At 33.9% G+C, this 22,685-nt stretch overlaps 5 protein-coding genes and 2 pseudogenes across 5 annotated transcripts; all 7 read left to right on the top strand.

Moving 5' to 3' along the window:
- The first annotated feature begins 1,336 nt into the window (after positions 1-1,336).
- Positions 1,337-2,527, top strand: LOC129286766 (fasciclin-like arabinogalactan protein 12). Its single transcript, XM_054922788.1, has one exon. It carries the CDS (start codon positions 1,467-1,469, stop codon positions 2,313-2,315), a length of 849 nt encoding a protein of 282 aa, XP_054778763.1. The 5' UTR covers positions 1,337-1,466; the 3' UTR covers positions 2,316-2,527.
- Positions 2,528-4,354: 1,827 nt separating this feature from the next.
- Positions 4,355-5,506, top strand: LOC129286923 (fasciclin-like arabinogalactan protein 12). The gene has a single exon (XM_054923028.1). It carries the CDS (start codon positions 4,436-4,438, stop codon positions 5,366-5,368), a length of 933 nt encoding a protein of 310 aa, XP_054779003.1. The 5' UTR covers positions 4,355-4,435; the 3' UTR covers positions 5,369-5,506.
- Positions 5,507-9,916: 4,410 nt separating this feature from the next.
- On the top strand, positions 9,917-10,818 carry LOC129286204 (fasciclin-like arabinogalactan protein 12; annotated as a pseudogene).
- A 3,391-nt stretch (positions 10,819-14,209) lies between these two features.
- LOC129286932 (fasciclin-like arabinogalactan protein 12) lies at positions 14,210-15,450 on the top strand. The gene has a single exon (XM_054923035.1). It carries the CDS (start codon positions 14,291-14,293, stop codon positions 15,101-15,103), a length of 813 nt encoding a protein of 270 aa, XP_054779010.1. The 5' UTR covers positions 14,210-14,290; the 3' UTR covers positions 15,104-15,450.
- A 2,127-nt stretch (positions 15,451-17,577) lies between these two features.
- LOC129286203 (uncharacterized) lies at positions 17,578-18,233 on the top strand. Its single transcript, XM_054922218.1, has 2 exons — positions 17,578-17,628; positions 17,736-18,233. The coding sequence occupies exons 1-2, from the start codon at positions 17,578-17,580 to the stop codon at positions 18,231-18,233; spliced, it is 549 nt and encodes a 182-aa protein (XP_054778193.1).
- A 68-nt stretch (positions 18,234-18,301) lies between these two features.
- Positions 18,302-18,951, top strand: LOC129286202 (fasciclin-like arabinogalactan protein 12). Its single transcript, XM_054922217.1, has 2 exons — positions 18,302-18,311; positions 18,371-18,951. Exons 1-2 carry the CDS (start codon positions 18,302-18,304, stop codon positions 18,802-18,804), a joined length of 444 nt encoding a protein of 147 aa, XP_054778192.1. The 3' UTR covers positions 18,805-18,951.
- A 2,157-nt stretch (positions 18,952-21,108) lies between these two features.
- On the top strand, positions 21,109-22,409 carry LOC129287076 (fasciclin-like arabinogalactan protein 12; annotated as a pseudogene).
- Positions 22,410-22,685: the final 276 nt, after the last annotated feature.

Raw genomic sequence — 22,685 nt, 5'->3', positions numbered from 1 at the left:
TGAAAATGAGGATTTTATTGGTATACAAATTTTTTTCAAATATTGCTTATATTTTGAACCAGAGAGAGGATTGCTTTAATTTGTCAAGAGTTGAAACAATTGATGGGTTTTTTTCCTCCTTTTGGCCATAACAATTGATGGTTTGAAGATACTTGTGCATGATATAATAATTATCGTAAAACGATGAGAACATTAAATATAGTTTATTGTGACATATTTTGGAATCTGATGATTGTACTTGATTATTATCTTATTAGTGCTTAATGATACCAATTACTATATGCAACTTCATTGTTATTTCACAATAATGTATGGTAAATTTAGGACATGTTTTCCCTTGTAATGTGAGCATTTTTTATTTGCAATTAATATTCATCAAGTATTAAGGAAGGGTAAAATTTAGAGATAAATTACAAGCTTCTCTGCAACACACGCGAGTGAACGCTGTTTATATATATATATATATATCATGGCTAAATATGGACTTTATGCTATGGCTGGATTACATATGGTCCTGTACCCCCCACCAAATATGGGAACGGTACTCCACAGGCTAGTTAGGTTGGTTTCGTTTGTTATTAAAAAAAAAAAGGTGAATCGTAAATATTACCTTTAAATTAAACCTAGTAATAAAAAATGAATGATACATATATAGTTAAAATGGAAATGAATGGAGCATAAATAAGATTGATACACGGTAACCTATCAGAAGTACTAAAAACTCAAAAATTATCACTTGTGGAGTAGAGTGAATATGGGAAATATAGGAATCACATGTACTAATACATTGAAATGATCCCATGCAATACATAACAAATTGAGAAGTTTCTAATTTATTTATTTAAAACCTAAATTTTTTTAGGTAAAATTATATACACAAAAGGTTAAACTAATTTAATTAGTATAAATACTATTAGTTGTTATCAGTGGGAAAAGAACATATATTAAAAATAGTTGGTAAAACGAACATGGTAGGTCTTGGGTTATATTATTAGTTCCACAATCCTTTCCACCATATTTCTGTCAGACGATAATTGGCTTAGCTTCCTTGATGGAGTGACCGACCTATATACACATCCAATTAATATATCCACCTTTCAATTCCTTGTTGTCATGCAGCTCATTTGATAACAACGTACTAAACTTACATAGCTATACCTCCAAGGGTCCACATCATCATTGTGGCCCCAACTTTTATTTTCCATCCTGTTCATTGAAAGTTGTTTCTTTTCATATCTCTACCCATCGATCTGTACTTACCAACGTACCAATCATTCTCCCCTCATTCCGAACATTATAAAATGGCCAAAGCTTCATATGCATTTCCCTCACGGCCAAACACAACACTCTACTCACCATCAAGTGTGCCAATCAGTAACACATTATCAAACACACGCTCTCATCATTCCCAAAATAACAACAACATCGAGTATCTCTTTAGCCTTTTATACAATAATCTCAACAATATGAAGCAAATCCTTTTCTTCTCTCTCCTCTTGCTTTCTTCTTCTTCTTCTTCGTTCACCTTAGCTCAGTTAACACCAGCTGCAGCCCCTAAACCTCCGGCAAAACCCGCACCCACTGTTCCCGTGGCCGCTCCGGCAAAGCCAATGGTTCCCAGTGGACCAGATTCTTCAGACACATCGAACGACGACATCATTAAGATCCTCAGGAAGGCCAAAAACTTCAACTTCCTTATCCGTCTCCTGAAAACCACCCAGCTGATCAACCAGATCAATTCGCAGCTCATAGCCACGAGATCCGTCAGCGGCTTAACCATTCTCGCTCCTGATGACGGTGCCTTCAACGAACTGAAAGCTGGATTCCTCAACTCTCTGGACGATAACCAGAAGATCGAACTCTTGCAATTCCATGTTCTTCCGGTTTACGTCTCGAGCTCCAACTTTGACTCGCTGACGAACCCGGTCCGGACACTCGCCGGACTGAACCCGAGCAGGTTGCAGCTGAACGTGACGGCTTATGGGAACATGGTGAATATTTCAACGGGGGTGGTTAATACCACTGTTGCAGGCATTGTTTACACCGATAGGTCACTTGCGATATATCATTTGAACAAAGTGTTGCTCCCGTTGGATTTCTTCAAGCCAAAGGCTCTCGCTCCGGCGCCGTCGCTGGCACTGGCTAATGGTCCGAAAGCTGATAAGGAGAATCCGTCTATGGAAGGGGATGGCGAGAGCGATACCGCGAAAAATGACAAGTCCGGGGCTGTCGGTTTGAATGGCGGCTTTGTAGCAACAACGTTGGCGTCTTTCGGAGTAGCTACAGTGGCAGCCATATTAACCACGTCGTATTGAAGAAGATGAATTGTGCCATTTGCAAGAAGTTCATAATTTGTTTTCTTTCTTTGTTTTTTTTTTTTGCCCCACCAATTTTTCCCCCTTTTAATTTCATGTTCTGGTTTTGTTCGTGTGGCACATAGGGAGAGACTGTATGGAGGGATATGTATGTGAAGCGCTTGCTTTATATTCGTGTTTTTCAATGAGAAAGATGTGATTATTTTGTGTGATTTCACTAGCACTGATGGATCTCTTTGCTATACATCGCATCCAATTAAGACGCAAGATCTATATACTGTGTGATTGATACTGATTATTAAGTAATCATTAATATTTTAATTGCAATATCCTTATTTATCATTCTTCCAAAAAAAAACAAAAAAAAAACGAAGCATGTTTTAAAGGTAGCTTCCTCTAACCCAGCACAATGTATAAAAACTAATCAATGATCAATCTTAATATTTTTTTGTCTATTTATAGCATTACTTAGTTGTAATTAGTAAAGCTTTAATTGTCCGTGTGGCTGGATTAGTTCGTGTAATATTGTTTTTTTATATTAACAAAATGGCCTTGTTTTGTTCAGAAAAAAAAATAATTATCCTTGTGAATTTGCAGGAATATTTAAAAATTGTCCTTGTTTGAATTTATTTCTAAAGCTGTACAAAGTTCTATTTCATGAAAATCCCTCCCCACACCCAATCCAAGAACTTAGAGATCAATTTTATCTCAGACCCATTAATTTGACGTTGATCCTTTGCATATAATTTTTAATACATATACAAATTAAAGAAAAAATTTATATACATAACACGTCGTATTTATATTTTGTCTTTAATTTCATGGGATTCACATAACCTCAAAGTATTCAAATTCTCACAGATTAGCCAATTTTTGGTAATTTCTGTGAAGGAGATAATAGCCTAATTAACGGATCATTAATGGAAAAGACTAAATTGTCCATAAGGTAAAATTTAGAGGCACTTGCAAAATTCGAAAGAATCTCGTACTACAGGAATTATATTAGTGTTACTAGTAAATTACAAAGCCAATTTAGTGCATGATTGGAAAAGTTGTAACAAGCCAAACAGAAGCAAGGATTCGCATTTGGTGCTTATCATGCTGAGTGATCTTGGCCTTCATTTTAATTCAAAGTAATATCTGCTGTTGATCTTAAACTTATTTTTAAATATTTTAAATAATATTTGTTAAAATAAAATTATAAAAAAATTTAATATTAAATTTGGATTGTCTTTAGGGTTCATTAAATAATGAGTATTATGGTATCCATCACTCTTGTTGGAATCTAGAAAGTCCAGATTCAAGTTTTTATTTTTAATTTTATACTTATCAAAATAAAAATGTATAACAAATGTCAAATTTTTAATAAATCTGTTCATCATCAATTTTTTTAGTACAAATTTAATCTGCATCATCAATTTTTTTAGTGTAGATTTAATATACACTTTTTCTTCTGCCAAAAACATGATTTTGGCCACATCAATTAATTTAATTGGCTTAAAAAATTATTTATTATTATTGGGAAAAGAGCATATAGAGTAAATCGATCAGTCCATTTACTAAGGGATAAAAATCAGATTAAAAGTAGTTGGTAAAACCGAAAATGAGTATGGTAGGTCTCAGGTTATATTATTAGTTCCACAGTCCTTGCCACGATATTTCTGTCAGACAATTTTGGCTTCCTTGATGGAATTATCAACCCATATACAGATCCAATTAATATATCCACCTTTTCAATCGTTCTTATGAGTTACAAGAGCAACGTAACTCATTATAACAACGCACTAAACTAAAATAGTTATAACTCCGAGTGTCCACATCATCACTGTGGTACCACCTTTAATTTATCATTACATTAAAAAAAAAAAAACAATCCGATTTGCTCATAGAAAGTTGGAGCCCAATAATTGAGTTTTCTTTCTTTTTTACTACACCCATCAATCTCTGCATGGACTTGCCATCCAATTATTCTCTCTCCTTCCCGCCATTTTATATAAATGGCGAGAGCTTCATGTATTTTCCTCACGGCCAAACATAACACTCGACTCGCCATCAAGTGTACCAATCGGTAACACATTACCACTTGCAAAAGCAGTGTTCTTCAGATCAGTCAAATTAAAATGACGGTGCAAATAATCTTGGCCTTTGTTCTAATCATTGTTACCTTTTATTGCTCCACCACTTTAGCCCAGCTATCCCCAGTTCAGGCTCCGGCAACGGCTCCGCCGGCTTCAGCATTGCCGGTGTCAACTCCGACTGCAACACCTTCCACTCCACCAGCCGCCGCGCCGGGACTGAATACAGTTCCCCAAGTACCCGTTTCGCCCGGTGGAGCCCCGAAACCAGCCATCATTCCTAAAGCTCCCGCCATTGATATAGTGCAAATTCTGAGGAAAGCCAAGATATTCTCTGTTCTGATACGGTTGCTGAAGACGACCCAGTTAATCAACCAGCTCAACTCACAGCTCATGACTTCCGGGGCCGGTGGGTTAACCATTTTCGCTCCGGAGGACAGTGCCTTCTCCAAACTCAAACCAGGGTTCTTGAACTCCCTCAATGACAGGCAAAAGGTAGAGCTTCTACAGTTCCACACAATCTCTTCCTTCATTTCTATCTCCAACTTCGATACCCTCACCAACCCGGTTCAGACCCAAGCCGGGGACGACCCAAAAAGGCTCCAACTCAACGTCACAACTTACAGCGGTAACCAAGTTAGCATGACCACCGGTGCCGTTAACGCCACCCTGACAGGCACCGTGTATACTGACAACAAGCTGGCCATATATCAAGTGGATAAGGTGCTTCTTCCACTGGACATTATGCTTCCCAAGGCTCTGGCGCCGGCGCCGGCGAAGGCACCAGGAGATTCACCTAAAGCTGCTAAAACGAAGTCGTCTTCTGTAGATGAGAGTAGTGGGGATGATAATAATGATAAGAATGATAATGTCGGTACGATGGAAGCCTCTAGTGGTTCAGTGAATTTTAATGCAGAGATGATACTGCAAGTTCCTATTGTTCTTGGGGTCGTCTTTTTTGGTGGAGCCATGATATGAAGTTGATGCTCATACTGCAAGTTCCTATTCTTCTTCCACTAGTTTTGCTTTGCTTTTATTTAAGCGGCCACTTGTTACTTACTCTCATAAATTATGTATTTATATTTATTAATTATTTATTCTCGTAAATTTTATATCCATACTTGTCAATCATTTTAATCAAATTCTACTAAAATGTGAATAAAAACTTATTGTTTTTAATTTATTTTTCTATTAAATAAATCATTCATTTATCACATATGATTTTATAAGGTAAAATTATATAACTCAATTGAAAAACAAAGGTTATAACTTGAAACTTTTTATTACATTTAATCGGCTATGTATCTGTTTGGTTTACATATTTATATAAGACTATTTATACTATGTAAACTTGTAGAACTCATAATTGTCTTATAAATATTTCCTCCACTTATTTTGTTGAAATCTAAATTGGAACATTATTCATTAAAAATTTATTTTTAGTTTCACATAATATAGCTAACATTATACATCCTGCTATCCACTAAGTGACTTATTGTTAAGTAGGGTGGAGATTTGCTTTGTAAATATCTCTTTTTTTATGTAATTATAAAATTTATATATTATGTTTTGAAAATATGATTAAAAGCTCCACGTAAGCTATAGTTAGGATTCTTATTTGGTTATATATTCTATTTGTTGGATGAATAGAGCTGTGCTCCTGATTTTATCAATATTCTGCTTAAGCGAGGTGCTACCAAAATTCTTACAAAAATATTAAACCTTTTGGTTTAAATAAAAATTAGTCAAGATATCCTAATTTCAATATAAATATAAACAAGTATTAGAAAATTTTCTTGAATTGAGGCTCAAGGGATATGTGTTTTGTACACATATCTCATACCAGTCACTCCTATATTTCAAGACGTGACATAAATTAATTGAGATAGATTTTTTTTAATTGGAGAGTAATTTTGGAAAGTAGTACGTGATTTTTTTTATCATTTTAATGATACAAACTACTGTCAATTACTTTTCTTAATTCTTGTTAATTAGTTAAAAATATCATATATTTAGGACTAATTAAAAAAACATTGTGCAGAAAACATTTACTGTCTGAAATTGTAAAGAAAATGTCTCATAGACTTGTGGGACATGAACGAGAAATACATGAAAGGTGGTATACGATGGGAAAGTCGTTGGTCTAATGCCTTGTTCCTCAATAATCCTCACTATGGCTGGCAGAAAAAAAAAAAAAAAAGCAATAATCCTCACTGTGATCAGAAGCAAGCTGTAAGATAATGCAACTGAGCAAACTGACTAAGACTTATCTTTGGTGCAGGTGGTTGATGTGAACATATAATCAACCTACTTTCTATGCAGAGATTCAGATCAGCCATCTCTTAGATTAGTTACATGCATTCCCATTTACACCAACCTAGCTACCTATGCCACGTCAAATCCAACTACTCATACCTTCCGACTAATTAGTATATCTTATATTCCCTAATCACTCTGATTATCCGTATGAAGCTCTAGCTAGGTGTGTGTGTGCGCGCACGCGCCTCTCCGGATAGGTAAGTAGATTTGTTCTTGGAAAGTTGCACCTAATTAATGCTTAATTATATGGCGAACCTACACGCCATCACTCTCTCATCATCGGACCCCAATTTTATAAATAGCCAAACGTTCTTTATCTTTCTTCACAACAAAACTAACACTATGAAATCTCACTCGTTCTTCTTTTCAACTTCCCAAAGCTTCTCAAGGCTTCTTCCAAACCAAAACCACCATGCAGAATTCCTTCACTTTAATTTCTGTTTTACTATTAATCATTTTCTTTTTTGTCACCAGCATTTCTGTGATAACCCAAGAATTTTAAGTAAAATTAAATATATATATATATATATATAAGTTTGTATTTTAATAGTAATTATATTAACTCCTGGAATTAATATAATAAGAAAGAAAGCTGATGTTGTGGCGGCTGAATATGTACACTTTCATCAGGCCTCAGGTTCGAATCTGGTCAGGCCAAGGAGCTCTTTTTTTTTTACTTTATGAAATTACTAAACTCCCCTTGTCACAACCAGATTTTTTTAACACTCTTCCTTCTTCCTTTCTTCGATCATTCTGGAGCAGATAGAGAGTGTTGAGTGACTTGCACCAAACCTTTGCCTTATCACCCATCAAATCGCTGCCTCCTTCCTTCTCAGTCGATGGTTGCCATCGTTCATACCAGTCGCTGCCGCTGTGTCGTTTGCCACTGTCGTGAGTTTCTCCTTGTTTTTCCATCTTTCTCTTTTATGCTCGTCTCCATGGATGCACCCTGAAATGCTTCTTGTTCTTCCTGCTCTTGATGTGATGATCTAAGTCTGTCCATGGGAAGGGAAACATGCAAGACTTGGGGTTGCTGGTTGAAGGTCTATAATTGAGCTTCACCTCCTCTATTCGGCGTTCAAGGTTCTTCTTTTCTTCCCTCTGTTCGTCCGCACTGCATAGCTTAACTGAGTTGAGGTAGAGTCTAGAACCTTTCCATTGTTGGTCTGTTGTGCGCGTGAGAGTAAGGAATAATAACGTTGAAGTTATAATTTTTTTCTCTTCTTGATGCTCTGCTACTGCCCGTGTAGTGAGAGAAGGAAGAAATCTGGATTCAGTTGTAATTGTATCTTGAAGTTTTATTATGATATATGAATATATATGGGTCTGAATCTTTAAGTAGAATTGATATTGTTCAGATTGCAATTTTTTTTCTTTGGTTCTACTATTGCCGTGTTGGGTAGGGAGAGTAAATAGATCCAAATTTGAACTTGCATGTAGTTATTTGAATACTTGGAGCTTGTTTGATTCTTGGTAAATTGTTGGATGTTTCAAATTGAAAAGGTGGAAATAATGCACCTAAGGTATTTGGTGCAAAGATTGACAAAAAATTATATTTCAAAAAAATGGATTAACATGATTTAAACAAATGGGAGAAAACTAGTAATATAAATGATAATACTTGGACCAACTCTAAAGTATGAATTTTAATTTTGAAATTTTAAATGATGATAATTGGTTGAGATTGTGTAATAAATTAAAAAGTTATTAAAATTATATTTATTTATATTTTTACAGGGTGTGTGGAAGAATAGAATCTTGACAATAATTAAAGGAAGAATATTTTTGAGAATTTGGAACTCCAATGAGTGAGTGAATAGCATCCCATTTAATTATTCATTAATAGTTTTTTTACTGAAATATTTATTTTTATAAATTATTTTAGTTTTGAAAATTATGAAATAATTATGAAGGATAACTAAATTATGTTATGTGCATTTATTTTTCCTCAAGAAGTATAATTCTAATATTGATGAAAGTATCTTTGTTTATTGAATTTCAAAATTTATTGGCTATACAATTAATGCAAGATTGCACATTAGCTCTCAAGTATTAATTTGGCAAGTTTTGATATTTGAAACAATTTATACAAGTTTGGTATTAAGAATGAAAATTTTATTTCTAAAATATTTATTTCTCTTGCATGTTTGAAATGTGATTTCGAAAAGGATTTTATATAGAACACTAGTTGTTAGTGATAGTTTCAATAGCCCTCAACACCTTGGTTAATGACTAGTTAGTTTGAATTTCATGAGCCTTGTTCTCACGTTTGTTATTCGTGGATATTGTACCTGCGTTTGATTTCATGGCTTTAGGCCATGCTTGGTTAGCATTATCCTTGTGGACTATATGTCTATGTTTGTTTTATAACTCAGGCTGCATTTGATTATTTATCCTTATGAACTGTGTGTTCGCGTTTATTTTCATGGCATAAGCCACGTTTGGTTATTTACCCTCATAGACTGTGCGTCCACATTTGTTATCTGTTTTATTAAGTCCTCATTATTTTAAACTTCAATTAATTTATATATTTAAAATTTAATGGTTTCAATTATTAGTGTGTTATTTTGATTCATATATATATATATATATATATATCACTCTTCTCCTACCATGATGGAATAAAGTGTTTAGTTACCCTCATTTTTATGATTAAGATTTATACATTTATTAAGTACATCATATTGAATTCTCATCTTTTCAACTAGTTTACACAATTGTTTGAATTTATTTTTTATTTTTTTAAAAAAATTTGGAGACGCTATTCACTGAAAAATTTATTTTAGTCCTAAATTCATTAACTGATGCTGATTCTACCACCGACCTTTAAAGGGCAATACATTTATACTAGGTGGAAATTTTGTGTCATATTGTTACCTTTTGATGTAAATATTTTAATATTCATGTATTTTAAGTTTAAAAAAAAGGTTAGTTGCTCTACATAAATTGTTGTTAGGACTTTATTTTAATTTATATAATGTTTGGTAGATGGAAGGAGCTAAACTCTTGACTGATACTATATTATATAAAAAAAATTGTGTTTTAGAATTTTCAAGAGATGTTATTTATAGGGAAGGTTCTGTCAAAATTTTTACAAAAATATTAAAGCTTTATTATAATAATTAATATTAAAAGTGTTAGTATTTTCACGTAACCTAATTATTCTTTTAGAAAATGAAATGAATTTTTATTTTAAAACTTATAGGAATGTGTAAAGTTATTCGCTGTGGCGCCAATCACCCCTGTTTTCAAAGTGTGACAATTTCAGCCCAGTTGTCACCAATTGAAGCGCCGTCAGCATCTCCTCCAGCAGCTGCACCTTCAACTCCACCCATTGCTGTCGTGCCGGGAATGAACACGGTTCCATTGGTTCCAGTTTCACCTAATGGCTCCCCGACACCGGCAGTCTCTAAAGCTTCCGCCATCGATATAGTGCAAATTCTGAGGAAGGCCAAGAGATTCTCCCTCCTGATACAGTTGTTGAAGACACCCTAATTAATCAACCAACTTAACTCACACAACTCACGACTTCTAGCTCCTCCGGCAGATTGACCATTTTCGCCGCCGAGGACAGTGCCTTCTCCAAACTCAAACCAGGGTTCTTGAACTCCCTCAATGACAGGAAAAAGGTCGAGCATGTTCAATTCCACACCATCTCTGCCTTCTTTTCTATCTCCAACTTCGATACACTCACCAGCCCAGTTCAGACCTATGCCGACGATGACCCGAAGAGGCTCCAACTGAACGTCACTACTTCCGTCAGCAGCAGTGTGAGCTTGACCACGAGTACAGCTAATGCCACGGTGACCGGCACTATGTACACAAACATCAGGCTCGCCATATATCAGGTAGACAAGGTGCTTCTTCCACTAGACTTTGTGCTACCTAAGGTTCCTGCACCTTCACTGACGATGGTGGCGAAAGCAGAATTGCCTAAATCTGATAACACGAAGTCGCCATTGGCAAATGAGAGTGAAGATGGTGATGATAATGCCAATAAGGCCAACACTGTGGAAGCCTATACAGGTTCTGTGAGTGTTATTCAGGCAGAGATGATACCTTTTATTATTGGAATGGCATTTCTTGGGGGAGCTTTGATATTAAGTTGAAGCGTATTCAAGATTGCAATCAGTTTGTTTTGATATCTGGTTAATTTTGTGTTGCATTAATTTCTTTTCTACTCTTTCTTTTCTTATATATAAAATGTTTTTAATTAAATCACGCAAACCAATAAAAATTGATTATCTAATTAAAATTACAGCAACATTCTAATTTTACCCATAGTTATTATAAATAAAAAATAATTTTTTTAAAAAAATAAATTAATGAGAGTACTTATCTTTTTTTCTTTTCAATTTAATATGAGTATAATGATTTCTTCATTAAAAAAAATATGCCAACAACCTTTTATATTTAAAGATTAAAAAAAATTCTAGAAGACTTCTTATATATAAAGACGAAGGAAGTATTTCTTTTTTCAATTTTGATTACTTGTAATCAATTTTTTATTTTGTTATTTATTGTTTCTTTTTGAAACATTAATGTTTCATTCTCCTACCAATGTTTGTTTATTTTGTGATTGGAGAAAACTTATATATTTAACATTATATACTTAATGTGCTTGTATCCAATTAAACCATAACATGTGAATCTTTTATAGATTATTTATTCTATAATAAATGTTGATTATTGATTAAATTAATGTATTAAGATCCATATTAGGCTAAGTACATAAGTCTTGTTATTTTTGTTGTTGTACATGCAAGGAGACTCATATAAAGTAGGTAATTTGAGCAGAGCTAGGCTCAGTGAAAATACTCAAATATATATAAAAAAAATCATACATATATATATATATATATAGCAAAGCCTAACCCTAAACCCTCAGGTTTTTAAATTTATTTAAGCTGGCTTGAATATCCAAATTATTAAATTTTATTTTATTTGTTTATTTTATATAATTTCAATTTTTATTTTGAAAAAATTAATATTTTCAATTTTTATCCTATTTTAATATTATCTTATTAATAATGAAATGGTATTCAGCCTTGACCTAGATTTCTTTAAGTTTATTCAAGAGGTCCTTTGAGAGTTAAAAAAAAACATTCTAAGCTCTCAAGTCGAGCTTTAAAAAATTTTGAGTTTATTCATATTGACCCATTGAATTACCTCCTCTAGAATGCAGCACACTGAATCCGATTAAACTTAATTAACATTGTAGGATTGGCCTAGACCTTGAGATATTTTTAATTTGCTTGCCACATCTTTCAGGAAATTCTTGTATAGAAGAGCATGCCGCATCTCCAAATTTTCTCCCTTTTATTTCCAGTATTAGCTAATATTTAGATATTGTTAGCGAGTAAGAAATAATAAAGGCTGGTCTGAATAGTATATGCATGCTAGTTGTATCGAATACAATTTCAGCACTTGCATAAACGAGATTATCGATGATAATATGTGTATATATGCGCAGACGTGTATTCCAATCAATGTAAAAGTTTCAAAGGTTTTGATTTTATAATCAACACATAGCTAGCTAAAAGTAGATTATGTGTAATTTCTCACTTCTTTCTCAGGAAAAATATGAAAGAAATGTTCGAAAAAATGATGTGAAAAAATCTGCAAAAACTCAAGGCTTTCTCAGGATAAATGTTTTGATATCAAAGCTTTTGAGAAGTAACTGGGATGTCAAGACTACTTATATCTCAAGGCTCGAAAACAATGTGACTGATAGACTTGCTAAAGAGGCACTAAATGCCTCTTCTTTTCTTGACAGTGTTCCTTCCTCTTTGAAAGACTCAGTTCTTAAAGATTGTATGGGATCTTAATCCCCCTTTCTGTTTAGTTAATTGATAACTTCTCATGTATTTTCGCAATTTCTCACCGAATTTTATTCCATGAGAACTTATTTATTACTAACATTTTCTCAGTTTATTATTCACTGTTTTCCGAGAGAAAATTGATGTAAGGATTAATGTGGACCTCTCTCCTTTTCCATCTATTCTTTCCGGCAAAACTAGTTAAATCCCAATCCTATTATTCTTCTATACCAACAAATAGTTTCATCGGTTGCTGGTGCAAGTTTACTTACGCGATACAGTTGTGATATACTCGATCGGTTAACTAACATAAGCGATGGACGAGACAAGGTACACATAAAAAATAATGTTGTATCTGAAAAATGTTGTTTTTTCTTATTTTGCCTACAATAAATAGGTTTAGCATAGAGTAACGAAAATTATAAACGGATACAATAGTTGTCTGGATGGTTTTGTAAACATCAAATAAAATAAGCTAAAATATACATTTAATCCTTTAACTTTATAAAACATTTCATTTTAATCCCTTAATTTTATATAGTATCTTTTTACTCCTTTAACCATTAACGCTATTAATTTCATCATAAAAAATTTATATATTAAACTTTTAAATATTGACAAAGTATTTTTAAATGTTAACACATTAAGTTTAATTATTTCATAAAATAAAAAAAATTGGCACAAAAATAATCATTTAAAACTAATGATATTAGGGTTAGAGAATTGAAAATATACTTTTTAAAATTAAAAAACTAAATTGAAACTCTATATAAAGATAAAGAACCAAAAGTATACTATAGCAAATTAAATATTCATTCAAGTTTGTAATGATATTAATATTGCTTATATTGGTAATAAATTTTTTCCCATTTTAACTTTAAACTCCCTTCATTTGGTATTATAAGATAATTTTTTAAAGTATCATGTTAAAATATATAAGACATTTTTCTCAAAATGTAATTAATAAGGTTTTCAAGATGTAATTACTACAATATTTTCAAAAATACGCTTAATTAGATTTATAATAGATAATTTTTTCTAATTGAAACAATCTATTAAATAAGGATGTATAAATTTAAATGGCATTAACCAACTTATATGAGAGTGTAAATTAGTTAAAAGCATTTTAAAATACTGAAGGGAGGTAGTATTACATAATGGAAGGAGTATTGTTTTTTATTCTACTTATTTGATCCTCCCATTCATTCCTTAATCTTAATTAATTACCTCAGCATCCAACTTAACAAATTAACAATTTGCTTAATTTCAACATCCTCAACCTGAATGATGGAAATATTCCACCTATACGTGTCTAAAATAGCCACCTTTTGAGATTACATGTCATATTATATGTATCCCGATTGACATTACATTCGATGTGAAAGCCAAATAGTTTCTATAGTATGACGTGCATGCCTTCGATCGATTGTCTCATTCATCTTTCACCACTATCTCATATATATCTAGTAATTATCCATAATAATGCACAATAATATATATCTTTCAAGGAATAGGTGAGGAGATTCATCATTAACTAGAAAGTTGCAATTAAAAGTACATTTTTCATTAATAATCTTTTTTTCTTCCGAACTAAACCTTATTAATTGTCCCATCCTCATCATTTCTGTCCACTGCCTCAGTTATAAAAAGCCATATCTTCTTCCTCTTTCCTCACAACAAAATCAACAAGCAGAGCCAGTTCCTCCACTTGCTCTCCTAGACACTATCACTCAGACTTCTTAAACTTCAAAAACAAGTCACAATGCAAGAATTCATCATCTTCACCACTATATTACTTCTAGTCACAACCTTCTATTCAACCACCACTTTAGCCCAGGTGTCACCAGTTCAGGCTCCAGCAGCATCGCCGGCGGTTCAGCCCACTGCACCAGCACCTGGATTCAGTACGGTTCCTCTGGTACCCGCTTCACCAAATGGTGCTCCGACACCGGCCATCCCCAAACGTCCCACCATTGATATTGTTCAAATTCTGAGGAAGGCCAAGAGATTCTCTGTTCTTGTACGTTTGTTGAAGACAACACAGCTCATCAACCAACTCAACTCGCAGCTCATGACCTCAGGCTCCGGCGGACTCACCATTTTCGCCCCTGAGGACGGTGCATTCTCCAAACTCAAACCAGGGTTCTTGAACTCCCTCAGTGACAGGCAAAAGGTCGAGCTTCTTCAGTTCCACACCATCTCTTCCTTCGTCCATCTCCAACTTCGATACCTCACCAACCCAGTTCAGACCCAGGCCGGCGACGACCCGAAGAGACTTCAACTGAACGTCACAACTTCAGGCAGCAGCGGAGTGAGCATGACCACAGGTGCGGTTAATGCCACCGTGACAGGAACGGTCTACACAGACAACAAGCTTGCCATATATCAGGTGGACAAGGTGCTTCTTCCACTAGACTTTGTGCTTCCTAAGGCTCCTGCACCTTCGCCGGCGGTGGCGGCGAAAGCAGAATCGCCTAAATCTGATAACACGAAATCGTCGTCTGCAAATGAGAGTGAAGATGGTGATGGTAACGCCAACAAGCCAACACTGTGGAATCTTCCGCAGGTTCTGTGAGTTTCCAGGAGAATATGGTGCCTCTTGTTCTGGGGATCGCATTTCTTGGTGGAACGATGATATGAGCTATGAAGTGAAAGCTGATTCAGGATTCCGTTCAATTTTGTTTTTGTTTTTGTTTTTTCGTTTTTTTTTTTTTTGCTATTTTGATTGTTGTTGGGTTGCATTTATTTTATATCTCCTTTTCATTTTGACGAGTTGAAAACTGAAATTACATTTTGATTTGTTGTTTATTCCTTATCAAATAATTAAAAAATTTGATAATTATTAAGGGTGATGGACAAACTTAGCAAGTTGGTTGTATTTTGGACATGTCAGAACAAATTAATAGGCTTGTTGTCCTCCTATACCAATTAAGTTTTGTCTACATTTGAGACCTTTTGTAAACAATATAAAAGTAATTTAATATTATGGAACTGAACTTTGCATGATTGGACTTTAATTTCGGGGGTTGACATCCAAGGATGAATAGATCATTTTTGCTTTCCATATTTTTAAAAGAAATTTCAAACCCGTCAAATTATAAGAGGAGAGAAAACGTAGAAGATAAAAAAGATGAGAATGAATTATTTTTTTTATACTTGGATGGACGGTAGTAAATAGGGAAAAAAAGTGATTAATTTTACAAAATCAATAATAACCTTATTTTTTCAAGAAAATATTTATTTATAATAAAAATTATTATTCTACCATATTATTTATATAATTTTCATAATATATTACTAAATGAAACTAAAATATAGAGTGATTTTAATCTTCATATTAATGTATAATTACTTTATCTAATTTTAAGTTTTTAATTTTTAAGATTATTTTTACACAACGATTTCATAAATTTTAAAATAATTCAAAAATTGAAATTATATAACATAATAAAAGAGTCGGGGGAAGACGCGCAGCAGAAGGAAAGAGCATAAAAAAGTAAGAGAAAGGATGGGAAAGTGATGAGTGGGATAATTTTATAAATAGAATTTTCTCTTTAAAATTTTCCAACTTCTTTTAAAAAAAGATATTAATACCTCTGTCATAAATTATAAGAAATTTTTAAATAAAATTTTATATATCAATAAATTTTATTAAATATATTTAACAATCTTATTTTTTTAAAATAAAAATTTAAAATTTAAAAAAATTATCATTTTATATATTAAAAAAGAAATGAGAAAAATTAATTATAAAGAGAGAAAAATAATATTAAAATTAATATATTTAATGAAGCATTAATCTATCTAAAAAATTTTATATTTTAAGATGAATTTTTTCTTTTAAAAATATCCTATAATTTAATACAGAGGGAGTATTATTTTTCCTTCAACATTTCCCTTCCTTCCACTTTTCCATCTCCCAATCTAAGCACGCTTCTCTACTTTTCTGCCTTTTCCAGTATAACTCAAGTCGACAAGTTTGATTATTGTGGTGAACAAAACGGTTAGATTAGGGTAATCCTAATAAAGTCCGGTTTGAAAAGTACTCAAGTTAGAACTAGATTAAATTTCAATACTTGGATTATAAAAGAAAATTGAAGATATCAACAGATAAATCAATTTCTTTACTTTCACGTTTCCAAAAAAAATTACTATTTTGAATTATGTTACAAGCGAACCGGTTTTATATTATTATTTTAGATTTATTTATTATCTCTAAGAAAATTAAATAGTTACGTTTTCTAAATTTTAGATCATATACAAATCAATGTGAAAGCAAGCTGAGATGAATGTTAAAGACTCCATCACGCAGTGAACTGGAAAGTGCATAAGAGATTTTAGATGCATTTCACATACAAAGCGGTTAATTTAGGGCCTTTTTTTGTTTTTTTTAAACTGTTTTACAAATGCAATTTTTAAAATTGTTTCCAAAATAAAATAAAATAAAAATTTGTTTCATCATGTTAATTTTAAAAAAGTTTAGAATTAAAAAATAAATTAATAATGATGGTTATAGACAATTAATGGTGATGATTTATAAACAAAATTGATCAAGGTACCTGTAATTTTTAATAATCAAATATAGTGTATTTTAAAAATAAAACATAAAATAAAAATGACTTGAAGTTGCTTTTATTTTTTGTTTTTAAAAATAAAAAATAAAAATAATTTTAAAAACAATTAAATCAAAAATACTTAACCAAACAAGTTTTAAAATTTTTCTATTTTCAAAAATAAAAAATAGTATTTAAAAATAGAAAACAAACAACCCTAAATCTCAATTCTATTCTTCGCCAAGTTTATCAATTTAATTGTGATTCTTTTATTCTATCCATTTGACACATACTGCCAGCTAGCTTATCCTTTAATCCTAATTAATTACCTCACCCTCAAATTAACAATTTGCTTATAGTTTTGTTATCCTCCGATTGATTGATGGAGATATTCAACCTATACACATCTAAAATAGCCACCTTCTGAGACATATCGTAGTATATGTATCCCAATTGATCTCTCTCTCGCTCCCTCTCTCGCGTGAGCGCGCGCGAGATGTATCAGTTCGGTTTGTTTCATTCATCTTTGGTCACTATCTCGTATCAAGTAATTATCACTAATAATGAAGATCATATGTTTCCAGGATAGGTAAGAAGATTAATCAATAACCTGCAGAAAGTTGGAATTAGATATTATTATTATCCCAGCCATAGCTTCGTCCTTTCTCCTCGCTACAAAATCATCAAACACATCACCAAGTCCCTCCACTCACTCTTTTCAACACTATCACTTATGCTTACATAAACAAAAAGATCACAATTAAAGAATCACTCATCTTCACCACCACTCTACTTCTGGTCACCTTCTTCTATTCCATCACCACTTCAGCCCAGTTGTCACCACTTCAGCCTCAGGCACCATCGCCTCCCAAAGCTTCACCTGCTGTTCCGGCGACTGTACCAGCGCCTGGATTCAATACGGTGCCCTTGGTACCTGCTTCACCAAATGGTGCTCCGACTCCGGCCATGACCAAACGTCCCACCATTGACATTGTTCAAATTTTGAGGGAGGCCAAAGAGATTCCATGTTCTTGTACGTTTGCTGAAGGCAACATAGCTCACCAACCAACTCAACTCGCAGCTCATGACCTCATGCTCCAGCAGACTGTCGCGAATCCTTCGGGAGCCTCACAAATGGTGTGGAATTTATAAGTGTGAGGGGCTTTCTCTTTCAATAGACTAGTCTTTTGGGATGAACACACCATTTAAGAGCCTCCCTGATGTGGACTCGTGACACAGACTCACCATTTTCGCCCCTGAGGACGGTGCATTCTCCAAACTCAAACCAGGGTTCTTGAACTCCCTCAGTGACAGGCAAAAGGTGGAGCTTCTTCAGTTCCACACCATCTCTTCCTTCATCTCCATCTCCAACTTCGATACTCTCACCAACCCAGTTCAGACCCAGGCCGGCGACGACCCGAAGAGACTTCAACTGAACGTCACAACTTCAGGCAGCAGCGGAGTGAGCATGACCACTGGTGCGGCTAACGCCACTATCACTGGCGCCGTGTACACCGACAACAAGCTCGCCTTATATCAGGTCGACAAAGTTCTTCTTCCACTAGACTTTGTGCTTCGTACGGCTCCGTCACCTTCCCCGGCGGCGGCGAAGGCAGATTCGCCCAAATCTGATAACACAAAATCGTCGCCTGCAAATGAGAGTACGACGGTGATGGTAAAGCCAACAAGGCCAACACTATGGAATCCTCTGCAGGTTCTGTGAGTTTCCACTCGGAGAAGATACCCTTTGTTCTTGGGATTGCATTTCTGGGTGGAGCCATGATTCTTTGAAGTGAAAGCTGATGGAAGATTTCAATCAATTTTGTTTTACTATTTGGTTACTGTTGGGTTACATATATTTAGATCTCTGTTTCATTTGTATGAGTTGATATTACTTTTTGATTTGTTATTTGTTGTTATCAAATAAGAGAATGCTGTTCTGTAATTACAACTCGAATGGCCAAACTTATGGAGTTGATTGCGATCGATCTCCAACATTGTCTTCGTCTCTGTTTTTGCTTTCCATATTTTCTAGGAGTTTCAACGATTCTTGTATACATTGGGAAAAGAAAACAGAGCACTTATCTCAAGTATATAATTATCGGTTGACCAAAAAAATGTATTATTGTAATCCATTGTAAAGTCTGGTTTGAAAAGGATGTTAGTGGTTTCAGATCCAATTTCAATTCTTGCATGAAAGAAAATTGAAGATAAATTTTTAATGAATCAATTACGTTATTACTCTCACTTTTCCATGCAAATATTGTTTTGAATTATTTTAAAAGTGAGATTGTTTTAGTATTGTATATTTATTTATTATCTCCATAAGAAATCAAATGGTTACATTATTTAAAATTTATATCATTAATTAGTTTAAGAGGAAAAACTTAATTTCAAAGACAAACACTAACAGGTTAAAGTTACAAACAAAATCAAAGCCGTAACATTTTACTTATAAAGTGTCCATGCCAGTATGCCATGAGAGTATTAACATATAAGGATCGTGCTTAAATGAGCTAAATAGACCTTTCATCTCTCAATTTATTATTAAGCCATAGACTCACTTAATTCATACACCATTCAATGTCAATCAATTACAGAAGATTTGTTTTCTTCATATCACCATTGTACATTATCATTAAAAACAATAATAATCATCACTTTGAAGATATGAGTAATAAATCAAGCACATATATTATTCGATAACAATATATTAGAGGTTATTAGAAGACCCCAAACACCGTCAACATGAAATGCTAAAATTCCCAACATACACAATGATAACAACCAAAAACAAAATAGAATGAATTAAAAATAAAATAAAAGAAGAAAAATAGGTACTTCAATTTATTTACTTAAACTAAATTTCCCAATTAAATTTGGATGTGTTTATATATGTATATTTCAATTGCATTACTTATTTTGTGACTAACTAATGCTATTAACATTTTGAACTTATTTTCAAAGTTAAAATCTTCTAGTTTTGATTTGATTTGGTAGAAAATATTTTAGGTGAGTTGGATTTCAAGGATTCATCAAAATTATGGCATGTTCCTAAACTTAAAAAGTACTTACAAATTGTCCATCAATAATATATTTATATCAAGAGCAGGATTTGAGCTCACAATCAACTTTATTATAAGTTATAGGTCAAATCTTTATTAATTAGAGTAACCTTTGTTAGCATAAAAAGTATTTTAAATACGTATGTTTGTATGTACTTAAGTATTTTCATTTAAATAAAATTAAAGGAAAGTCAGAAAGGGTGAGGAGGTATGGCTAGTAAATACTACAACATAAAGATTAAATAAGTACCCGCTTTGTAGTTTGTACAAGTTTGGACAGGAATGTTCGTTGGGCCTTCCATTTTCGTTAAATCATTAGAATGGGCCTATACAGTGGTAAAATAGATCCTTTATTTGCTTGATGATCAAGAAGATAAATTGTATTGTTACAACATCGATATCCCCCACACACGCACACTTTTTTATATGTTTATGATTCTATATATATATTGATTACGGAAAATAAGTTAACCCTTTCCGATTGAATGGGGACTAATTATATATGAGTTACAACTACGACAGATGTAAAGGTTCCATTAATTCCTTAAATCCTAATTGAAGGAACATCCCACGTAAGAAACTAACAAATTAAATAATTTGATTGATGTGCAAATATTCAACCTATTCACATCTAAATCATACATACATGTATCCCAATTGATGTTGATAGTCCCTTCCATGTGAGAGCCTGCCTCTACTTCACTGATGTATCCCTTTAAATATCCAACAATGATTCATCAATCATGACAATAAACTCCACATATATCTTTCTATTACGATAGCTAAGGACATCCATTCTTAAAGTTGGAAATATCCTTTATCATTCTTTTTCAGCTCTACTAAACCTTCTTATATCAACACCCTATTATTGCACCCACTCACGCGAATTGATCTATATATAAATTCCCATATCTTCGCTCCACACCAAGTACACTGTCACTTATTAGACTTCTTCAACTTCACAAGCCATCTCAATAATTTCATACCCAACAGAACCAAACAAGTCACCGTGCAAGATTCCTTCATCTTCGCCACCACACTACTTCTAATCACCTTCTTCTATTCCACCACCATTTTAGCCCAGTTGTCACCACTTCAGCCTCCGGCAGCATGCCTCCCAAAGCTTCACCGACGGTTCCGGCGACTGCACCAGCGCCTGGATACAATACGGTGCCCTTGGTACCTGCTTCACCCAATGGTGCTCCGACGCCGGCCATCCCCAGACGTCCCACCATTGACATTGTTCAAATTTTGAGGAAGGCCAAGATATTCTCTGTTCTTGTACGTTTGCTGAAGACAACGCAACTCATCAACCAACTCAACTCGCAGCTCATGACCTCAGGCTCCGGTGGACTCACCATTTTCGCCCCTGAGGACGGTGCATTCTCCAAACTCAAACCAGGGTTCTTGAACTCCCTCAGTGACAGGCAAAAGGTGGAGCTTCTTCAGTTCCACACCATCTCTTCATCTCCATCTCCAACTTCGATACTCTCACCAACCCAGTTCAGACCCAGGCCGGCGATGACCCCAAAAGGCTCCAACTCAACGTCACAACTTACAGCGGCAGCCAAGTGAGCATAACCACTGGCGCCGTTAATGCCACCGTGACAGGCACCGTGTACACCGACAACAAGCTCGCCATATATCAGGTCGACAAAGTGCTTCTTCCACTAGACATTGTGCTTCCCAAGGCTCCGGCACCTTCGCCGGCGGTGGCAGCGAAGGCAGATTCGCCTCAGCCTAATAAAACGAGATCGTCGTCTGCAAATGAGAGTGAAGATGGCGATGATAACGCCAACAAGGCCAACACCGTACAATCCTCTGCAGGTTCTGTGAGTTTCCAGGCGAACATGGTGCCTCTTGTTCTTGGAATTGCTTTTCTTGGTGGAGCGATGATATGAAGTGAAAACTGCTTCAGGATTTCGTTCAATTTTGTTTTGCTATTTGCTTCTTGTTTGGTTGCATTTATTTTATGTCTTTTTCATTTTATCGAGTTGAAATTACATTTTGATTTTCTTTTTACCGTGGTCAAATGATAAAAAGCTGTTTGGTAAATTTTCTTTTCTCATTTTTTTTGGTCGTAACCTGCAGTGCAAAGCCCAAAGTGCCAAAACTCTACTCACAAAGTATCAATCATCAATTCAGCATCATCCATGGGTTTGCATTCAAAGATCAACATTCATTAAAAAAAAAAAAAATGCCACCGTGGTCAATTTTATTCCTCCAAGTTAGATAACTATACGTTTGGTTTCTTTTCTACCTTTGGACATACAATCAAATTACAGACTTCCCACACGATTGTAATATTTTTAAATAATTTTTTATTATAAAATCTACTTGTTTTGAAGCCAATCTGTTGAAGATTAAAAAAAATATTTTGGCTAAACATGAAGTTGGTAGAGTATGAGAAAGTTGTTGGATAAGCTAAATATTTACATGAGGGATGTACAGGAAAAAGTTTATTTACCAAGCTATTAATTTGAAATAGTAGCGCAGCCTATATAATAAGCCACAAATAATGTTTTTTCTAACAAGATCT

This window comes from Prosopis cineraria, unplaced genomic scaffold (assembly GCF_029017545.1).
Source record: "Prosopis cineraria cultivar Desert tree isolate PC_DT_omini unplaced genomic scaffold, ASM2901754v1 PC11, whole genome shotgun sequence".
Classification (NCBI taxonomy): domain Eukaryota; kingdom Viridiplantae; phylum Streptophyta; class Magnoliopsida; order Fabales; family Fabaceae; genus Prosopis; species Prosopis cineraria.
Note: the sequence above shows the minus strand (reverse complement) of the source record. Positions and strands in the feature narration are given on the sequence as shown.

Bases quoted from the DNA above. Each gene is read 5' to 3' on its own strand.
- LOC129286766 (XM_054922788.1), top strand. From the start codon at position 1,467: ATGAAGCAAATCCTTTTCTTCTCTCTCCTCTTGCTTTCTTCTTCTTCT.
- LOC129286923 (XM_054923028.1), top strand. From the start codon at position 4,436: ATGACGGTGCAAATAATCTTGGCCTTTGTTCTAATCATTGTTACCTTT.
- LOC129286932 (XM_054923035.1), top strand. From the start codon at position 14,291: ATGCAAGAATTCATCATCTTCACCACTATATTACTTCTAGTCACAACC.
- LOC129286203 (XM_054922218.1), top strand. From the start codon at position 17,578: ATGTATCAGTTCGGTTTGTTTCATTCATCTTTGGTCACTATCTCGTAT. The intron at 17,629-17,735 runs GTAATTATCACT...TCCCAGCCATAG, and splicing joins TGGTCACTATCTCGTATCAA to CTTCGTCCTTTCTCCTCGCT.